The sequence below is a fragment of the Odontesthes bonariensis genome, chromosome 17 (assembly GCF_027942865.1).
Source record: "Odontesthes bonariensis isolate fOdoBon6 chromosome 17, fOdoBon6.hap1, whole genome shotgun sequence".
NCBI classification, from domain to species: domain Eukaryota; kingdom Metazoa; phylum Chordata; class Actinopteri; order Atheriniformes; family Atherinopsidae; genus Odontesthes; species Odontesthes bonariensis.
In genome coordinates this window covers 21,418,248-21,436,809 of record NC_134522.1, presented here as the reverse complement: position 1 = coordinate 21,436,809, position 18,562 = coordinate 21,418,248, and the positions used below count along the sequence as shown (strand labels likewise).

Here is an 18,562-nt window from a genome sequence, read left to right as displayed (position 1 = left end):
TAACTCAGCTGGCTGTTAGGCACAAATTATGTGCATAACTTCAACCATTTGTTCACCCAACAGGTTTGCATTTGTGTGGCCCTTGTGTTTGCTAGTACTCCTTTGATTAGACGCTGCAGTACTAATGTAAATAAATGTTGCCAGATGTGGTTGAATTATGACCCCACATGGTTTCATTTAGTCCTGTGCAGACAAGCGCCAGACAGCCAAAGGGTCTGAGTTCAGCAAAAAAAAAAAAAAAAAAAAGTAGGTTTGGCTTTACAAATGCCAGGTTGTTGTTTTTTTTATTTTTGCTTTTGCTATAGTAATTGAACATTTGTGGCACAAGCCAAATTTGACATATTAAAGTGAGCCTTCCATGTTTTACATGTAATAAAATCGATTTAAAAACATCACGTCTGTGTTTGGATCATGTTACTTCGAGTTACCCTTCCACCCATGGAGGCAAACTCCTTCCTTTTCAATATATTCCAAAGAGCGTTCTGCGTGGACTGCTCGCTGCTCCAAATCACTGTTGGTGCAGAGCGCAAGATGCAGCAAGTAAACAAGGGGCATCAAAGCAGGATCAAAGCATCCAATACCTGCCACGACCAACAGTGACACGTGGCATGCCGAAAAAACAGTACCTGAACTGAAAAAAATGAAAGAGAACAATTTCTTGACCATTTTTAAGGAACACAAGGGTAGCATAGTGTACTTTTAAAGACCCTAAACATTTTTTTGTGTTCGCTGCAACTTTGCTGCAACCGTCTCAGCACGTTTCTCCATGTAAAGTAATGGAACAAGCAAGTGTCAGAGTGTAGATTCCAGTCTTATTGGAGCTTGCTTCCTTGAAGATCACACTCCACATGCTACTGGCATTACACTACAAAAATCCAACTCTTCAGGCCACAAATGCAGACACCACTGGGCTCACACCTTCTTTTCTCTCATTTGTCCCTTTCAAAAAGCCGAGGTTAAACCTCTCCAATGCTCTGTAAGGAACTCCATTAATACAGTATGTTAGGAAGGCCAGGGATGCACTTGAGAACAAGCTACTATTGTTATTGTGGGGATAGCTGGTAAAAACCACTGTTGTTTAGCCAGCTTATACCCCTACCAGAGATCAATATCTCCCCCTAGTGGTCAAGAAGATGCATAATCAGTTTGTCAGTGGGTTTTTGCATCACCGACATCTCTCATTTCTCCATTTAACGCTCATAAATATGGATGCTAGATATGCCCCATAGCCATCATTGGGTTTTAGAGGGATAATTCATCTTGTAAGATGCAGTGACTTGTTTCCAAAGCAACATGGTTTCTCTCCTAAGAGACAGACCTGTAAAACCGAAAAGGTCAAACTGGGAGTGAAGGCAGATGGAGGATCATTCAGAACCATTGGAAAGAGCAAGTGTCCAGTGTTGCATACCGAATCGAGTCTCCACCCCACCATAGCCGTCGCTGCTCTTTCATCAAGGGAATACAATACGACTGAGCCCAGATGAGCAGTCAAGTTTCAGATGGAATGAGCATGAAGTTGGAAACACAGTAAAAGCTTTTAAGAGGGGGAGAAAATTAAAAAAAAACAAACAAACAACCCACCAGTAGTAAACAGGACGGGAAATATTGAAAATGTTACAGGATGTTAACTGGTACAGAGCAGCAGTGTCACAGAAAAGCAAGGAAGAGACTGAAACAAAATGAGGCCAGATGGAAGAAGGAACAAACTAAAGATTTATTGAAGGCAGCAGAAGATGCAAGAGACAAGATCAGAATGGCAAAGGGGGGAGGGGGGAAGTGGGGCACATACAGAGACACTTCTGTGTTCAGATAGGTTTAATGTCTTTGTGTTACAAAAATTTTTTTTTCTTTTCCGCTTTACAGCTCAGGTGAGCTTAATATGTTTGTACTGTTTATCAAAATATACATGTTTTGAACGTAAAGTGTATATAATCCTAATCATTTTGTGGTACAAAAACATGAATATATACAACCATCTACCCCGCTTCATACATTAACCCCATCCTGCCCCCATATATAAAAAGGAGAAAAATAAAAGCTTTTAACAAAATTGAAAGGCATATAATCTTCTACACTGTCAATATCACACTGAGGACTGTGTTCAATTAAGTCTCCATTCTAAAGCGATCTCTATCAACGTAGGCTCTTTGTAACGTGAAACAAAAACAGGGATACAATGTACAGTATGAGTCATAATGCAAAAGACAGTTCAACTTAATGCGACTTGTCCGAGGCATCTGAGGAACAGAACACTGCAGTGAAGCCTTGTGTTTCCGTAGAACAGCAGGAATGTGGAAAAGAAAAGAAAAACAGATGAACAAAACAGCACAACACTACAAAACAGCAAGGGTAGAAGATACTTTGGTCCTTAACAACAATAACCGTCTGTAGCTACATGAAGCTTGGTTAAGTCATGCATTAGAATCTTTTACAAAAATAGAAACAGAGCACATCTGTAACTGGTCCGAGACGACAGTGGTGGAGTTTGTGGAAACTGGTGCTCGAGGCACGCAGGAATGTGACGAGGTTTAAGACTTCAGCGTGATGGTGCCAAGTTCGACTCGACATTGAGGGAAAAGTGCACTAACGTACCCGACTGTGGCGTAAGCGTACAGACAGGGAATGAGTGAGAGCTATCCCACCCTGCAGTTCTACTTTCCTGACTTTAAGAGAGAAAAATATACATGTTCTAGATTTTTAAACACAGTCCGCGACTGTTGAAACCATCGGCTGACAAATTCCTTCAAGCTGCCCTCTCTCGGGGTGAGATTACCTGAATAGAATGAGATAAAGGCATCGTAGCAGACAGGTAAGATAAAACACCTGAAGGCGAAGTAAACAAAGCCAACTGACCCAGCTTGTTTCAGCCTCTGATTAAAAACTGAAGGAGTCAAGGCACTGCAAAAGCCATCAAACTCAGGCCTTACTAATAGGAGTCAGTTAGGTTTAGAAGAGATACACGTGTAATTTCTAACATTAAAAAGAAAAGATAAATGAATATATAGTTGTACACATATAGATGAACGTAATATGGGTAAATTAGGCTCCAAACACCATTGTCCCGAGAATACTACATGGAAGTGACACGGGACAGTAAGACAGGAAGGCTGAATACAGCTCTATGCCTGCAACAACACTTCTGAGCTACATCACCTAGAAAAGATTTTAAGCATCTAACTGATTCAGGTTTCCTAAATATATGTCATGGGGCTATATGCATACAAAGATAAACATTTGTGTTTTAAAGAAGAAAAAAAAAAAAAAAAGATTAAATGAGCCACCTTCCCTCCCCCCCAATTTAACAATGCTGGTACATACCGAAAAGGCATGAAAAAAGGCATTTTGTGAACCATTTCATTTCCAAGTCAAGCCAGAGGAATCTGGTTGGGGAAAAGTAAGGCACAAAACTGTAGATACGGTCTGTAAAAGAAAAGCGTGGCGATTTTTGAATAACTTCCTGATAGTGGTATGGATCCCCATAAGAAAACAGGAGGGCAGTTACAAGATAAAATAAGTTGGTGGTGGTCTGAACCAAAACTTAATCCTTCGTCCCAAACTGTCAGACTGGCCCAACGAGATCTAAAGTGGCTTTTCAAAAAAGGCGCACACGCACGCACACACAGATATTTCCACACAACTACGATAGTGAAAGGAATGCTGAAGTGTGTCTTGTGCAGTTACAATTCATTCACATGCATCTGTGGTGGAGGGCGTAATTTAAGCAATTTGGTCTATGGGACAGTTCATCAGCTGCCTCTACTTCAACTCCAACATAACGTGTTTCATTGCAGAATGTTGCCCACTTCCCACAACACCTCATACAACTTTGTCAAAACAAAGTAACAATTAAGCTTGGCTGCCGGCAACCTGTCCTGAAATAGATTTGATCCCAAACATACTTCGACTTTGTTTGCCGACTCCAGAGTACGCTGGTTTTCTTTCAACTGTCAAACTCGAGGTGCAACAGTTGGCACGGCGTTTACATTCTTACGAGCTGAACCCCCGACATTTGTAGCTGTAGCCGAAACGATCAGAACACAAAAATAAGTGTGAGTCTGTTTTCTTGCAAGTGTCTGCAGCAGAATAAAAAATAAAATAAAAAGATTTCAGACTTGTCTCCTAATGCCATAGAATAAGCTAATATAAGAACATCTAACTCATCTATACAAGGTACAGCAGTCAATTTGTGCATGGCAAAAAGACTATTTTTTGTCAATATTTGAATTGGAAATGCCTAATCTTTGACACCAAATTAAAAAAAAATAAATAAAAAAAATAACTAAATTAAACTGTTTTCTGTTTAAAGTATGTTGGTGTCCTGGGGTTCAAACAGGTAATCAAAACCAGATTCCAAACACCACGGATTAAATCATAAAACCAAACCCAATTAAGCCGACTTTGTAGAAGGGTCTAAATGAGCAACATTCTCCAAAAAAAACATAAATATGTTATGAAGGCCATTTCCACTGAAGGCAACCTTGAGGACAGAAGCATTCAAGTGGCAACAGGCTTGGAGGGTGGAAGGAAAGGCACTCAGATGGTGGACTTGGAGAAGGACACTCGAAGATGATGGTTCTCCCCCAGGTCATGGTTATGGAACTCAATGAGGGACTCAATTGCCTCCTCAACTGAGCCCATCTGGATTAGGGCCATCTTGCGGTCCTTCCTGTTAAATAAGACAAAAAAAAGTGTTCCTGAAAGTGTAAAGATGTTGCTCACTTCATAAGCTATCTTTGGATGATAACTTACTCAAACTAACAGTAAACAAAACAAAACTGACTTTTTCCCTTAAAGGAGAACTGCGGTATTTTCAACATTAAGCCTCTTTTATGAGTCGTCTGCAATGTTTTAGAACCCCCCCCTCACCGCTTTTTTGAATTTTACTGCTGTCTCCGGTATTTGCCTAATTTTGATTCTTCTCAACCTGCTTCAGAACGGCAAGTCATGTGCATGTCCTAAAAGGTCCGTAAAAGCACCATAAACGTCCGTTTTCAAAATCATCAACTCACCGGAGTGGTTACTGGTGTGCACTGGTAATCCATATCAAATTTCGTTGCGAAAAGTTGCTTCTGTCGCGTTTTATTTGACATTTTGTACTGGATGTTCGTTGATATTACTCCGCCACCGCTAAGAAAATAGTGCGAGCATGAACAAGCTGCTTTTTACGGACCTTTTTGGACATGCACATGACTTGCCATTCTGAAGCAGGTTGAGATGAATGAAAATTAGGCAAATACCGGAGACAGCAGTAAAATTCAAAAAAGCGGTGAGGGGGGGGGGGGTTCTAAAACATTGCAGACGACTCATAAAAGAGGCTTAATGTTGAAAATACCGCAGTTCTCCTTTAAGTGGAAGTCTTATGAAGACAGATCTCTGAAGACAGAAGCAGACTGAAGTATTCCGACACCCCAAATTTGATCATTTCCATAAAAATGAGTGAAATTGGACACAAACTTACTGAAAGAACTTAAAGGCCTTGACAGTGGCTCCTGAGCTGGCAAACAGTCTCCTAAGATCATCCTCCACCACAGAAGGCCTGAAAGCAGACGGGTGGGATTGAGTGGTTGAAGAGAACAAACAACATGAACCGAGGTCAAGAACCGATTCACAGCTGTATGACAAATACTAAAAATAACTGCAAGAGTTGCAAGTTTAGCAAATGTCACTACTTATTCAAACGGCACTAAAAATAGAGGAGAAAAGAGTTAGGACTGCAAAGGAAAACGCTTAGTACACAAACACCGCTGCTGAGGTGGTGGGAATGAACACGGGGCTCCTGCGGTAGCACTCACGGTATGTTGGAGAGGTGGAGTGTGGCAGAGGGCGGGAAGATGTTGGAGTAATTTTTGGAGCCAGGCTTCTTGAAGCGATGCAGCGGGGAGTTGCTGTAATCCTTTGTGAGGCCCTGGTCCTCGTGGCCTTCTCTGGGCAGCTGAACGGTCGTGTGTTTCGACAACGTCACACGCATGGCCCTGCCATGAAGACGCTGGCCATTCAAGTGGCTCATTGCTGAGAAACACAGAGAAGTCGACCTCAGTTTGTGATGGATTTTTTTTCCCTTCTTTGCACAGATCGTTATATTCTTATCAACAAGTGCGTAACCGTTTTGAACTTCATAACGAAACATTTTAAACAAAAAGGGAGAAACAAGCAGAAACACACAACAGGATGAAAAGAGGAAAGAAAGAGAGATAAAATAGCACTTTATATGAGTAGAGTTCAGCTTACCAAGCTGAGCCTGAGTTCCATCAGACATCTGGACAAGAGCGTTCTCCTTTTTATTGAACAGGATTTTCACTCTCATCACATCGCCATACACACCTATGGACAAAGGGGTATGGTGTTACAATGCAAGGGCAGCAATGAGAACACAACATGGCCGAAACAGAAGTCACACAACCAACCACAGCAACAAAAACTATTTAAAACAGATCTTTGTATCCATAATCCTACGACATGAACAGTCTGAAGTAACTGATGCTCTATTCTACAAATCTGTAGCCCAATTCTACAAGGAGTCTCTAACTAAACCTACCTAAACCCTCTTAAAGACAATTGCACCGAACTAATATGTCCTTTAAACGGGAGAAGTAGTGATTTGAGGATAAAAATCAGTAAGAGTTGTAAGATGAGCAGCTGTGATCGATTTGATCGCTCAAAAGCCGAGGAAAAGTTGATTACTTGGAGGCCTAAATGGCGACATGCAGAAATACACTATACATGCACATACCTACATGAGAGGAACAGACAAACAGCAAAATAGTACTGTGACATAATCAGAAGGATATGCCAACTCTTTAATCACTTAAAAAGCAGCAGCATTTCATTTTTCTAGAGTGACTCAAAGCAGCCTCAACAATCAACACAACTGATCAATTTTCATGGCTCTAATTTCCCCGGGTGAAGTGTCGACTTATGCCAACTTCCTGACAGCGATGTCCGCTTCACTCCAAACAAAATGATCTCCAAAATTCAATTTAGTCGGGCAATGTTTCTGTTGAAAGTGCAAATTCTTTGAAGATGGATTTTTTTTTTTTTTGGCTCAGGACGGCAAATAATACTGGTTAAAAAAAAAAATCAAATGAAATGCTGCAGCTTAACATGGTGTCTCACCTTACTTTCCTCACACAAACCCACAACAACCAAACCAGGTCATACAAATCCCAAAACAGACACCCCCACCCCCCGAAAGCCATATAAGTCTGATGATTGACCATCAGTGGTTAAAAAGAAAAAAATAAATAAAGTAAACAAAGCCAACAACATGAGACAAGACATGCCCACCTTGCCAGGTAACAGTAGTAATAAAAAAAGGAGATGAAAGGATGATAACGTACCGAAAAGAATAAAGAGGCAGTGTGGCGTAACGCTCTTTAGAGACAGCAGGGGGGAGCAGCGGGGCAGGGGGCCAAAAAGGGAGAGGGGACAGGGGAAAAGAGACGGAGCGGAGTGGAGGACAGTGGAGTGGAGTCGGGACATGTCCGCAGGCCACAGGCAGCGAGGTCCACAGGAAGGCCACAGTACCATGGAGGAAGGAGAGGCATGAGGGACGAAGAGGATGAGGAGAGGATTTGGACAGTGTGTGAAGATGAAGAGTGGGATAAGAGGAGAAAAGGAAAAAGTGAAAGGGCAAATTGTGGGGGGTGAAAAAAATAAAATTAAAATAAAGATCATGGGGTGCCAATGTTGTGTGTTCGTTTTGTGGGTCATTTAAAAATTGGGGACAATGTACAGAGGAAGAAGAGGGTTGGGTGGTTGTAGTAGTAACAGAGGAGTGCCAGGGGGAAGAGGAGGACAGAGGGAATGATGGGACGTGCAGTCAGTTGGCAAGATATGAGGTGAGGGGGTTTTAAAACAAAAAATAAAAAAGGAGGGAGAGGGGGGACAGAGAAAAAGGAGAGAAAAAGTAAGTAAAAAAAAAAAAACAAGGTCAGTATACACAAAGAAATGTAGTGCTTCAGACAGTAGAACTGGCTAAATTAAAATGCACTGTCACTATGGGAACACTAGGAGAAAAAGAAGAGAAAAAAGATTAACAATGAAATACAGAAAAAGGCAGAGACAATATTTACTTTTAAATTACACTCTATGTTGGCTTAGATTAATTAGAAGTTAAATTAAATACAGTCAAATCTGGATAGAAATTTTAAGGATTCTAAACAAAACGGAGATCTTTAAATCAACAAACTGTCTGCAGGGACGTCATGACGACAGCAAATGTAATGAGTGTGATCGACTATTCACTCTACACACTATATGGGACCGTACATCACAATACTAGCAAAAAGTAATATTGTCTCTCCAACAACTCAAGAATGATTTCAACTAATGGACAAAAATGAAGATATGAAATGGTAAGTTCTTAAAATAAATAAATAAAGAAGTTAGTTTTTTTGAATAAACTTAAAATTCACAGTGAGCAAAGTGGCAGGTCAGAAATGCAGCAGGTTGGTCAAACACAGAGAGGTCCTGAAAGAGAGGAGCCTTTGACTTGATAAAACTCTTGTTTAAAAAAAACAAACAAAAAAACAATGGTATGAGTGTTTCAACTTATGTTTTCACATGGTGAGAGATAGGGGAGGGGGGGCTCATGAGAAACACTTGCTTCTCTTGAGCAAGGGGGTCCAGGTTCACAAAACATAGTGTAAACAAAAGGCATTGTAAAATTAAGTTGCTCCACACTGCACTGACAGAGGCAGGATGTAGATCTGTTAAAGCCTGATGATCTTACTGACCTCAGGGTTCAGATTGCTGACCAACAAGACATTGTGTCCCCCAGTGGCACCGAGCCCTGACAGGCCAAGCCGGCTGGCCGCTGCTGCTGCAGCAGCTGCCATGCCACCATGGCCCACACCCAGTTGTGCAAGGGCACTGGGAATACCAGGCATTGAGAGACCTAAGAAGAAGAAAAAAATTAAATGACTTTCAACTTAATATGCCTGGCTTCTAAACGAGAAAAAACAGGAAACAAATTCAACAGAAAGAATTACATATTGAATATAGCAACCTGTTTGTAAATGAGATATAAAAACTTCATTGTTAAAAGAAATTCCAGGAACGAAAATACCTATGTACCGACCTGCTGCCTGCTGGATAGCAAAGGTTGGGGGGAAGGCATGAGCTCCACCATAGGGAGAGGCTGATATTATGCCCGGTGCTGCTGAATGAAATAAAAAAATTATTGATTTCCACATTCAAATTGAAAATGTATTTAATTGCGTATTGACAGAAAATCTAGATTAGAACAGACGTAAGAACTTCTTCAAATCTTACCAAATGCAGCAGCTGCCATCGTCTGGTGGTCAATGGAGGGCTGTGAATCTGCAGTAGGAAGGTCTGGGCGGGTGTAGTCCCTGCTCTTGTCATTGTTATACTTGACGTTGAGGCTTGTGAGCTTGGAGAAGCTGATTCTCAGGGTACAGCAAGCATTATAGATGTTCTGGCCATCCAGGGACTGAGAATGAAAATTAAATCATTAGGCCAATGATAATGTGTCTTTTTGTCAAGTTTCGTCTTTGATCAACCGAGTAGATACTGCTACAATTAACTGTTTTAAACTGGTTTAGTCATGAGCATTCAGTTATTTGTTAATCTGTGTTGACAACTTCAGACTGAAACCCTGTTGAAAAAGCACATCATCTGAACCAGTCTTACCAGTTTAGAATGTTGAGCTGTCATGGCATCAGCATACTGGATCAGAGCCTGGAACTGGTTGTTCTTGGTGAAAGTGATGATCTTCAGCACAGTCCCAAACTTAGAAAAAATCTGGAAGGAAAAAGAATGATAGTGGGAAGGTCATCATAGGGATGACATAAAAAAACAACAACTTCAAACACTAATTTCCTGCAAAACCAAGAAAAGCGGTTAACACATCAGCAACTAAAATGACTCAGATCGTGAAACAGTGTCAATATCAGTCTACGTTTAATCTGTAACAATGTTCAGGTGAAATGCTATTTCAAGATTTTGGAGGAACATGAATAGTTCATTTTGAGACATCTTAATTGCTGCCCAACACAGCTGACTGTGCAATTTAAGCAACCTGTTTGGATGCACACAGAGCGGGGAAGTGAGATCTGATCACAAGGAGTCACTCAGGACACATGTAGAGACATTGAAATAGCAGGAATAAACTGACATGAATATCACTGTCTACTTGTGATCAAATCAATGAAACAAGGGAATACAAGGTGAAACACACTCAGTACACATGTACCTGATACTAAACTATCCAAAGGAAATGGGTGACTTTTGGAGCTTGTTTCCACACAGTTCATGAAGCAACTGAAGTGACTAACAAAAAGTAAGGAATACTTTCCATATTCTAACCAAATGTGTTATCTATGTCTGTCACAACACAAAAAACAAAGCAAAGCAAAAAACATCATCTACTACCTGGTGTAGAACATCCAGGGTGACGGGGTAGAAGAGGTTTTCCACAATAACTCTGAGGACAGGGCTTTGGGCGCCTCCTCCTCCACCCATGCTGCTTACATCTGCAGAAATGGTCATGCTTCCCATCCCACCTCCATGCAAGGCATTGACTGCCTGCAGAGCTGCCTGAGCACGCTAAAGGGAAAGAAAGATCAACTCAGTTCACACTGTTTAAAGGAAACAATAAATTAACAATGAATGTTTTGCATAATCTCGTGCAACACAATACTACTACACAAAAGTACTTAAAGGTGGGGTCTGAGATCTTGGAAAAACGGTTCCTGCAAGCTATATTTTTGGGAATACACAACCTTGCCTCTCCCTTCAGCCCACCCCTCGAAACCACGCCTTCAAAACACATGAACGAGTCACGAGTCTGTGAACGCGCAGGGGTGAGGGGGGCTGAAGGTTGATTGGCGTGTCAGAATCCAATAGAAGTAACTCTCATCATTACTTCTATTGGTCAGACATTTCCTCTTGCTACACCCTCTACAATGGACTAAAAGATTTCGTTTTTTTCCCCCAAACATTCTATTTTAGTGGGTGCAATGGGGTCGTGAGGAGGTTTTCAGACAATATGATAAAAAATGCTCCAGAAAACATCACAGACCCCACCTTTAAATAACACTGCATGTTTATTTTCTGCCTGTAGCCTAACTCTGAGTTTCCAGCTATGACCTAAAAGGTGAACAATGCGTTAAATCGAAACAGCTGACATTAAAATCCAGGCCGCGCCATTACCACTTGGTTCGGGGAGTTGTCCGTCTTTAGCTCCTTATGGGTCGAGTACTGCATGTAAATTGGGTGGTTTCTGATGACGGGGGTGACAGATGAGTAATAGTTCACCATCGTCTGTGCGCACTCCTCGCTATTAAGCTCCAAGAAGGCCTGTGGAAGGAGAACCAGAGAAACAACACCATACATTACACCCAAAAAAAGGGTTCACTGGAGACGACAGCAGTGACAGATTCGCTGTCCTCTCCAAGGAACTCTTAGCAAGGGGAATTTTCTGGCTACCGACTATACCACAACTAAAGAATCATTATTAGAATTTTAGGTGAGCACAAGAAAGCTGATTCCTTGTCCCTAGCTATGGGACTGACGTAAATAAAAAAATCTAACCTCTACTTTGAGCTATACACGTTTAGTGAGAAGACCTGCATACACCTGCCCTTACCTGGTTTTTGCCTTTCAACATCAGGAGATTAGTGACCTTCCCAAAGGGAAGTCCCAGGCTTATAACTTCAGCTTCATTGATGTCGCTGGGCAGCTTGCGCACATGGACAACACGTGACGGAACACCAGGACTGCGGACGTCACCTTTGAATTTTTTGCTGTCGTTGCCATTGGCTGCAAGGGAAAACAGAAGCTGATACAATCAGAGAGGGAACATAAGGCTCTGGATCTTCGTGAATAATGGATTGATCGCCATGGCAACACAAACAACACAGACACGTCGAGCACTTCAATAAAAAAAGGATTCAGCCTTCCATGGCAACCCCCCTACCTGAGTTCATGATATAGGGTCCGTTGGATATGCAGGAAGAAAAGAGTTCGTCGGATCCCCTCTGCAGAGGGAGGGAGAAAAAAAAAAAGCAAAACAAAACAATGGTTCACTTCAGTGCATTGACCAGTGAAGGTGCAGCGTGGCAGGTGGAGAGCACATCTCTCAAATTACGGAGCCACTGTGTGATAAAGCAGGGAGTAATGTGATAACCAAAAGAGAATATATCAAATACAATTAAGAAGAACTCCAGCTTCCTCATCCTAGCATGTTAGCAGGGATATCCAAGTTTCCACCCTAGCTCATTCTTTTGCAACCAAAGTGAAAACCTCCCGGCAATGACATGGATTTTTTTTTTCCTCTCTTAAATTTGGGGCAAAATACAAAATGTACTAAGCTATTTGCCACCAACCACATAGCTACTATTCAACATGAAACACAGAGTTCAGCAGTCACATTTTAGCCAAACAGCTGTCAGTACATCCCATCTACTCATGTAAGTCTTAAGAGGGCCAACACACTGAAACACAGTGCCAGATGTGGACACTCCCAGCGCACACTACATTACTGTGTGCCTAGTTAAGTCTCTCTTTAGTAGATATAAAGTGCTGTTTCAGGGCTGTTCTCGTGGTTCAGTGTGTTAGTGGTTGTGCAAAATGAAGTATTGCAGTCACAAGAAGTGGCTCAGCAGTCTAAGCTCTGCAACACTACACAAAGAATGTCCTGTTCAGGCTGAGACTGGGGCATTGTTACAAAGCAGCACACACATATGGAGCTCCAAGAAGACTCGTAGTTGAAGAGCCACACAGAGCTCTAAAAACAACCACCAAAGCAGGTTTGCTAGCTTAGCATAGCTTGTGAATGTAAATATGCAAGCAAAAGTGGAAAGTTACAAAGTCTTCTCATAAAAAGGAAGAAATAAAGTTAGAAGACAGACTATTTGGTGTCGTCTTTAGACATTTTAAAACATGGGATTGAATAGTTATAGTTACTATGATTGTGCAAGAATGAAAGCAATAGTATAAACTGCTCTTTGACTTCCTGATAGTTTGACTCCATCTGTCATCCTCCTACTGAGAGCCACACCAACAGTGTCGGCAATGAATTCATCGACTCACAGCAAGAACGTGAATTCCTATGTCTTTTCAATATCAACATCAGAACTTACTACTTTGACACTTTTGTAAATCTCGACATAAATGCAATCGATGAGCCATTCTTTCTTTTTTACCCACGATTTAAGTACAAAAAAAAAAAAAAAAAAGTGCTCCATTTGATGGGAAGAAAATGTAAAAATAGAATAAAAATCTTGATAAATGGGCCCCGAGCAGATGCATGCCACTTGAAATGAAGGAAGTGGCTCCAGCCTGACTTGCCAGCTGTGGGCGGGTTGTGTGACATTATCAGTCAGCAGAAAAACTCCAAACAGGAAGAGCAGCAACATCAGGCCTGTTTCCAGTGTTTGCTCAACTTCCTCCAGGAGACTGTAGGTTACTGTTCCAAGGCTGGACTCTGCCTCATTCTATTAATAACCTCTGAATCTCCTCCCCAGCACTAACTAAATGTGCATCAGCCTATTTGTTCGACACCCTTTCCTACACCCATTGTTTGCTGAAGAGGCTGACAATATAATAGTAATCTTCAGAGGACGTTGACACATTACTGGCTCATATGCAGAATCAGTTGAGCTGCTTCCTCTTACTGACAATAGCAGAGTCTTGAACTTAATTTTCTCTTTGATGCAACAGCAACATTTGGAAAAATAGCCTAACCCTAACCCTTTAGAGGAAATGAAACCCAAAATGACTCATTTGAGCTTCTGGAACCGACCTCATTTTAGACTCTGTTAAAGGAGTTAGTGGGCGGTAATCTCTCAGGAAGCACAAAGGAGAGGAGCACAGGTAGAGACATGTTTGTTCACTGTGATCAGCCTACACTAGTGGCGGGGGCAGGGAGCTGCACCTCAACAGGGGGCTGAAGGGGGAGATTGGAATGTGACCGCGGAATGCCAGACACTCTGCCCAGACGGAATAATTACAGATTCCAGAAAGGCAGGGTTCCATAACTAAGCATCATCATTACCACAGCACATTCAATTCAGAAAACAGGAAAAAGTTTTAGCACATCTGATCGCACCAGAAGTAAACTTTAATCCATTGAATAATTAATCGGTACTCCTGCTGAGCAACAGGTCTTACAGACATAAATAGTGGCGGTTGGGAGTGGTCTATATCAAGTGTTTGTATTGGAGATCTTGTTTAAACATTGTGAAGACCTTTGGCTAGGAGAACGGGGACAGTTGCAGGAGGATGGTTACAGCTCTGAGTTGAGATCAATTAGGCAACCAACACATAGCTGCCCCCAGCCCTGTTACCAAGGATTACAACTTAAGGAGGAATTTTTATTAGGTGCACACATTAACAACCAAAAAGTGCGCTGAAAAGCAAATCTGTCCGTTCGTCAACACGTTCGCATAAACAAACAGTTATGCAAGCACACCAGAGCGCCATCATCATTGTATATCATGAGCAGATTCATGCTAAAGATTTAGATCCACTTTACGGACTCCTTTTACAAATAATGGTTGAGTAAATTTGTAACTGGAAACAAGCACAAGTATAATTATCAGGCATGGTGGGAGAAGTCGGTTTTCTAAACATTCTAGCAAGGCAGAGAGACTATTAAGGAACACAGAAAATAACAGGAAGTTTCATTTCAACAGCCACACAAGCAAACACACACACATTGTAAAAGCCCCACCTCAGACAATCTATTCTAACAAAGTTATCAAACATTCCATGTCCACAGTTTTGAGCACGGCGGAAAGCTATGTGTGCTGACTATCAGTTGCATGTCATGAATGTTTAAAGACAAACCGGTCTGCGACTGCAAACTCATTACAAATGAGCTCTGGCTTTGAACAGCAGTTCGGTAATTATAGAGGGAGCTCTGAGAATTGACAGGCTACAAGTCCCCAATGTAAGCCTAGTTAATTTCCATTCCTACTCAGATTTATGAAAAACTTACAAAAGCAATAATCTGACAGACATATATATATTTATAAACTGTGCAAAAGTCGGTATAGATTAAAAGGCAACATCAATAACAGTACAAATTTCCATATGCAATGAGCTCTTAAAGATATGACTTTTTTAAGCTACAAAACCTCCAGGAAGTGACACTATGTAGAAATCCGCAACTATAAAGATTACCTTTGTAAAGATTCTGTCAATAACACAACGCACGCATCTTAATTAATTCATTCTGTGGTACATGCAGTGAAATCGGTTAGGGTGCAAAGAAAGGAGAGGTGAAATAAAGAGATGACGAAGAATTTGCTTACCTTTGTGCCAACTGATATGTCATGGACGCTTCTGTAAAAGTGAAATGGCGTTTACAGTTAGAAAAATAAAGAAATTCCACAAACTGTCGTCAGTTTAGATCATCTAACAAAACGGCAGATCATTCAACGCTTTGGAAAACACTGTTTTTACAAAGAGCAGATGCATTTTTGTTTTGTTAGTTTGTTTTGGATCCAGACAAAAGTTGAGTGACTTCCTCATTCAAAAAGCACAAAATAAACTTTGATAGCTGGAAGTAAAGCTAAACATGCAATAATATACAAAATACCTACTCAATTTCAGGGACGTAGCCGGATCCCAGAGGGTACAACTCAGTGGCGTCTAGGCGGCTGTTGCGAAATGGGAAAAACAAGCAGGAAAACTTCAAATATGACACTTATCTTAAGTTATGACACAAACCTCTAATAACAGTTTAACGCTTCGAATGCGTTCAAAGAACATTTGACGGCGCCTTCGAAATGCTTCAAATTACTGAAAACGGGTGATCAAGGCAATAGAACACGCATACAAAAAAAAAAAACAATACGCGATCATATATCCTACCCCGAATAGATCATTCGGTGTAGAGGTCTCTGATTCAATCAACATGAAATGTTCAGGCCAGACATCTTCAACATGGCCCTGGCACTCCGCAGATAAATGAATGCGGAAATGAGACACGTTGCTTTAGCTAGCGCTCGAGCTCCCTCGAAACCAAGTTACAAAGGTACAGTTAGCCAATGATAACTAATGTCCGTGTTAGCGAACAACAGACTGTCGGAGGAAGTGGAAAAAAAACTTTATCCATGTTTTACACCTATGTTACATTTGTTACGAGTTAATGTCCTTTACGTTAACAATAAAATCACTCTGTTTAAGCAATTCACAATACTTGTGACGGATAGCAGTGACGCTATCAACGGCTAGCAGCAGCTAGTTAGCGTACGCTTCCTGCTAACTGTTGCATGTTTTGAAGAAAAAAAACTGCATCGAGTAAACTTTCCCGGTATGGTTGTTAAGCAAAGCAACCTCACAAGTCCTTACATGTTAATAAACAAAACACACGAGTTAGGAAGTTACTCCTTGTGCGTTTTGTCTTCAAAATTTAAGTCTTAAGAACGGTTCTTTTCACTTACCCGTCCATTGCACAAGAAAAAAACTGCAGGTCTGAAGCGAAGGTAGGGCGGCAGACTTGCTTGATTTTCTTACAAAATGGCTGAACACACGGAGGCGAGCGCTGATTAGTCCAGATAGTTCCAAGAGCCAAAAACAGGCGGGGACAAGCTTCCACGTGAGTGCTGATTGGACAAGACGACTATCATTTTTGGAAAAAAACAAGGCCGCGGCAAATTTCCAGTGTATCATATCAAGAAGTAAGATTTATTAAAGTTCGGAATGACGAGAAAGCGAGCAAATAAAACGTATAATTCAACCTATTTATTGTTTTAAAAAAAAATTCTTCAAAAAAGATCTTACAAAGTACCTACCAGGTGTAAAGAGAAAACCTTCAAAAATGATCTTGTGTTTTAGTGAGCTTAAATTGCCGTGTATGGTTCATGTTGTACTTGTGCCACGAATGGCTCGTGTGAGTAGAGTTAAATATTTCCTCAAAAATGCAGCTACAGCACACTACATGAGCAAGTTTAACATTCTGTCACTGGTAATTTGAAATAATGTAATGCAGCTGTGTGTGGGGGGGGAGTCTATCCTATCTGCCTCTCGCCCAATGACGGCTGGGATAGACTCCAGCCGTCATTGGGCGAGAGGCAGGGTACACCCTGGACAGGTCGCCAGTCCATCTCAGGGCCACACAGAGACAAATGAGACAAACGACCACACACACGCACTCCTAGGGACAATTTAGAGACACCAATTAACCTAACATGCATGCTTTTGGACGGTGGGAGGAAGCCGGAGTACCCGGAGAGAACCCACACATACAAACTCCATACAGAAAGGCCCCAGCTGGGAGTCGAACCTGGAGCCCTCTTGCTGTGAGGCGAAGGTGCCAACACATTAAATCATATTGTTCAAATTTTAATTGTTTTTTAAGCTGTTGATGTTCAATCTGCCTCTTTAGTTTCTGACAAACTAACATTAGACTGGAACGAGTGTCTTTGAGATATAAGGTTGAGAAATAACAGAAACTTAGATGAGATGGCCGCTGACAGGGGTACAAAGTGCCAGGCTGTTACTGTTGGTGATGCAGTGAGTGAAAATGGTTTGTTTCTGGAAAATATGAGCCATGGGCAGCAGCTGCTACTGATGCACCACTGAGGTCTGCATGCTGAATTCATGAGTTTGATTCTTTCATTACATTACGTTTGTGTGCCTGTCCTAACAAACCAATTACAGAGGAAAGGTAATTACGGGTAACTGATAGCATAGCAGCAATTAGATTTTGCTACCCTTCTGGAGCCAGTTGGGATGATTCATGCGTTCCACGCTTCAGTTTGTGTCTGAACTCTTACCATTCAAGTACATTTAACATTAAAACCTCCACATCCTTTTGACTTTTTCATGACCCTCTATATTCCAACGGTTCGATCCAGTAATGTTTTTGAGTTAGTGTGTGGAAAAGCATCGTCAGGGATGTGACCTAAAAACAACACACAATACATTCTCTGTCCTGTGGCCATGGAGCACCTCTGCTGCCTCTATAAGAAAGGTTAAACCTGTCTCATCACAGAAAAGGCCCTCCCAAACTGAATATTTGCGTTAGGCTCTGGAGAATTTTTTAAATATCCATTTATCTGATTTAGCACTAATGCATATCGCAGCAATGTAATTCTAGCCGTTGTGTTGACTAGTGAACGCCTGACCTCTCTGCAATGAGTGCTTTGTTTTGGTTCCTCCCTCTCTTTTGTCTCCCCCAATTAACCCTCTTTTCTGTCCCACTGGCTCACACGAAGTGTATTTCACAACAACACGGAGTCACTGAAAAGAAAGTGTATATATATGCCCTCTAGTGGCACGTGTTCAGTAATACACGCTTCACAAAGTAATCAAGACGAGCAAGTTTCAGTTGGGCGGATGAAAGCACATTCTACACCTGTGCTGCTGCTTTAGTTACGATTCTTTTATCTCAGACCTCTGACCTCGCTATTCACGTCGCTCTTTATACCTACAGGGGATTGTTCAACTGCGTCAGCGTCTTTGTCTTTTCAACAGACAATTGTCCTTGCTTTCTAAGTGGATGTTTTTTATCAGGGTGTGATTGTGTATTCTTCTGCCTTGAAGAGTATTCTGAGCCCATTTTTGACTTCGTCATTCCAAACCCTCT

The 18,562-nt window shown here is 41.4% G+C and overlaps 1 protein-coding gene across 6 annotated transcripts; it reads right to left on the bottom strand.

Moving 5' to 3' along the window:
- Positions 1–1,690: 1,690 nt before the first annotated feature.
- ptbp1a (polypyrimidine tract binding protein 1a) lies at positions 1,691–16,509 on the bottom strand. 6 transcript variants are annotated; one of them, XM_075448694.1, is made up of 16 exons: positions 16,416–16,509; positions 15,573–15,629; positions 15,282–15,312; positions 11,942–12,002; positions 11,612–11,784; positions 11,176–11,322; positions 10,396–10,569; positions 9,655–9,765; positions 9,274–9,454; positions 9,068–9,160; positions 8,736–8,896; positions 7,338–7,371; positions 6,229–6,321; positions 5,793–6,009; positions 5,459–5,536; positions 1,691–4,666 (listed from the first exon to the last, which is right to left on the bottom strand). In XM_075448694.1, the coding sequence occupies exons 1-16, from the start codon at positions 16,421–16,423 to the stop codon at positions 4,534–4,536; spliced, it is 1,752 nt and encodes a 583-aa protein (XP_075304809.1). In that variant the 5' UTR covers positions 16,424–16,509; the 3' UTR covers positions 1,691–4,533. The 6 variants fall into 6 exon arrangements, with proteins under 6 accessions (XP_075304809.1, XP_075304812.1, XP_075304813.1 ...); XM_075448697.1 differs by having other exon boundaries at positions 9,080–9,160; XM_075448698.1 differs by having other exon boundaries at positions 9,080–9,157.
- Between the last annotated feature and the right edge of the window lie 2,053 nt (positions 16,510–18,562).

What these genes read in the sequence shown, in the direction of transcription:
- ptbp1a (XM_075448692.1), bottom strand. An exon ending in ACCCTATATCATGAACTCAG is followed by an intron (nt 11,785 to 11,941) that starts GTAGGGGGGTTG and finishes TTTCCCTTGCAG; the next exon opens with CCAATGGCAACGACAGCAAA. An exon ending in GATGGCAGCTGCTGCATTTG is followed by an intron (nt 9,161 to 9,273) that starts GTAAGATTTGAA and finishes TATTTCATTCAG; the next exon opens with CAGCACCGGGCATAATATCA.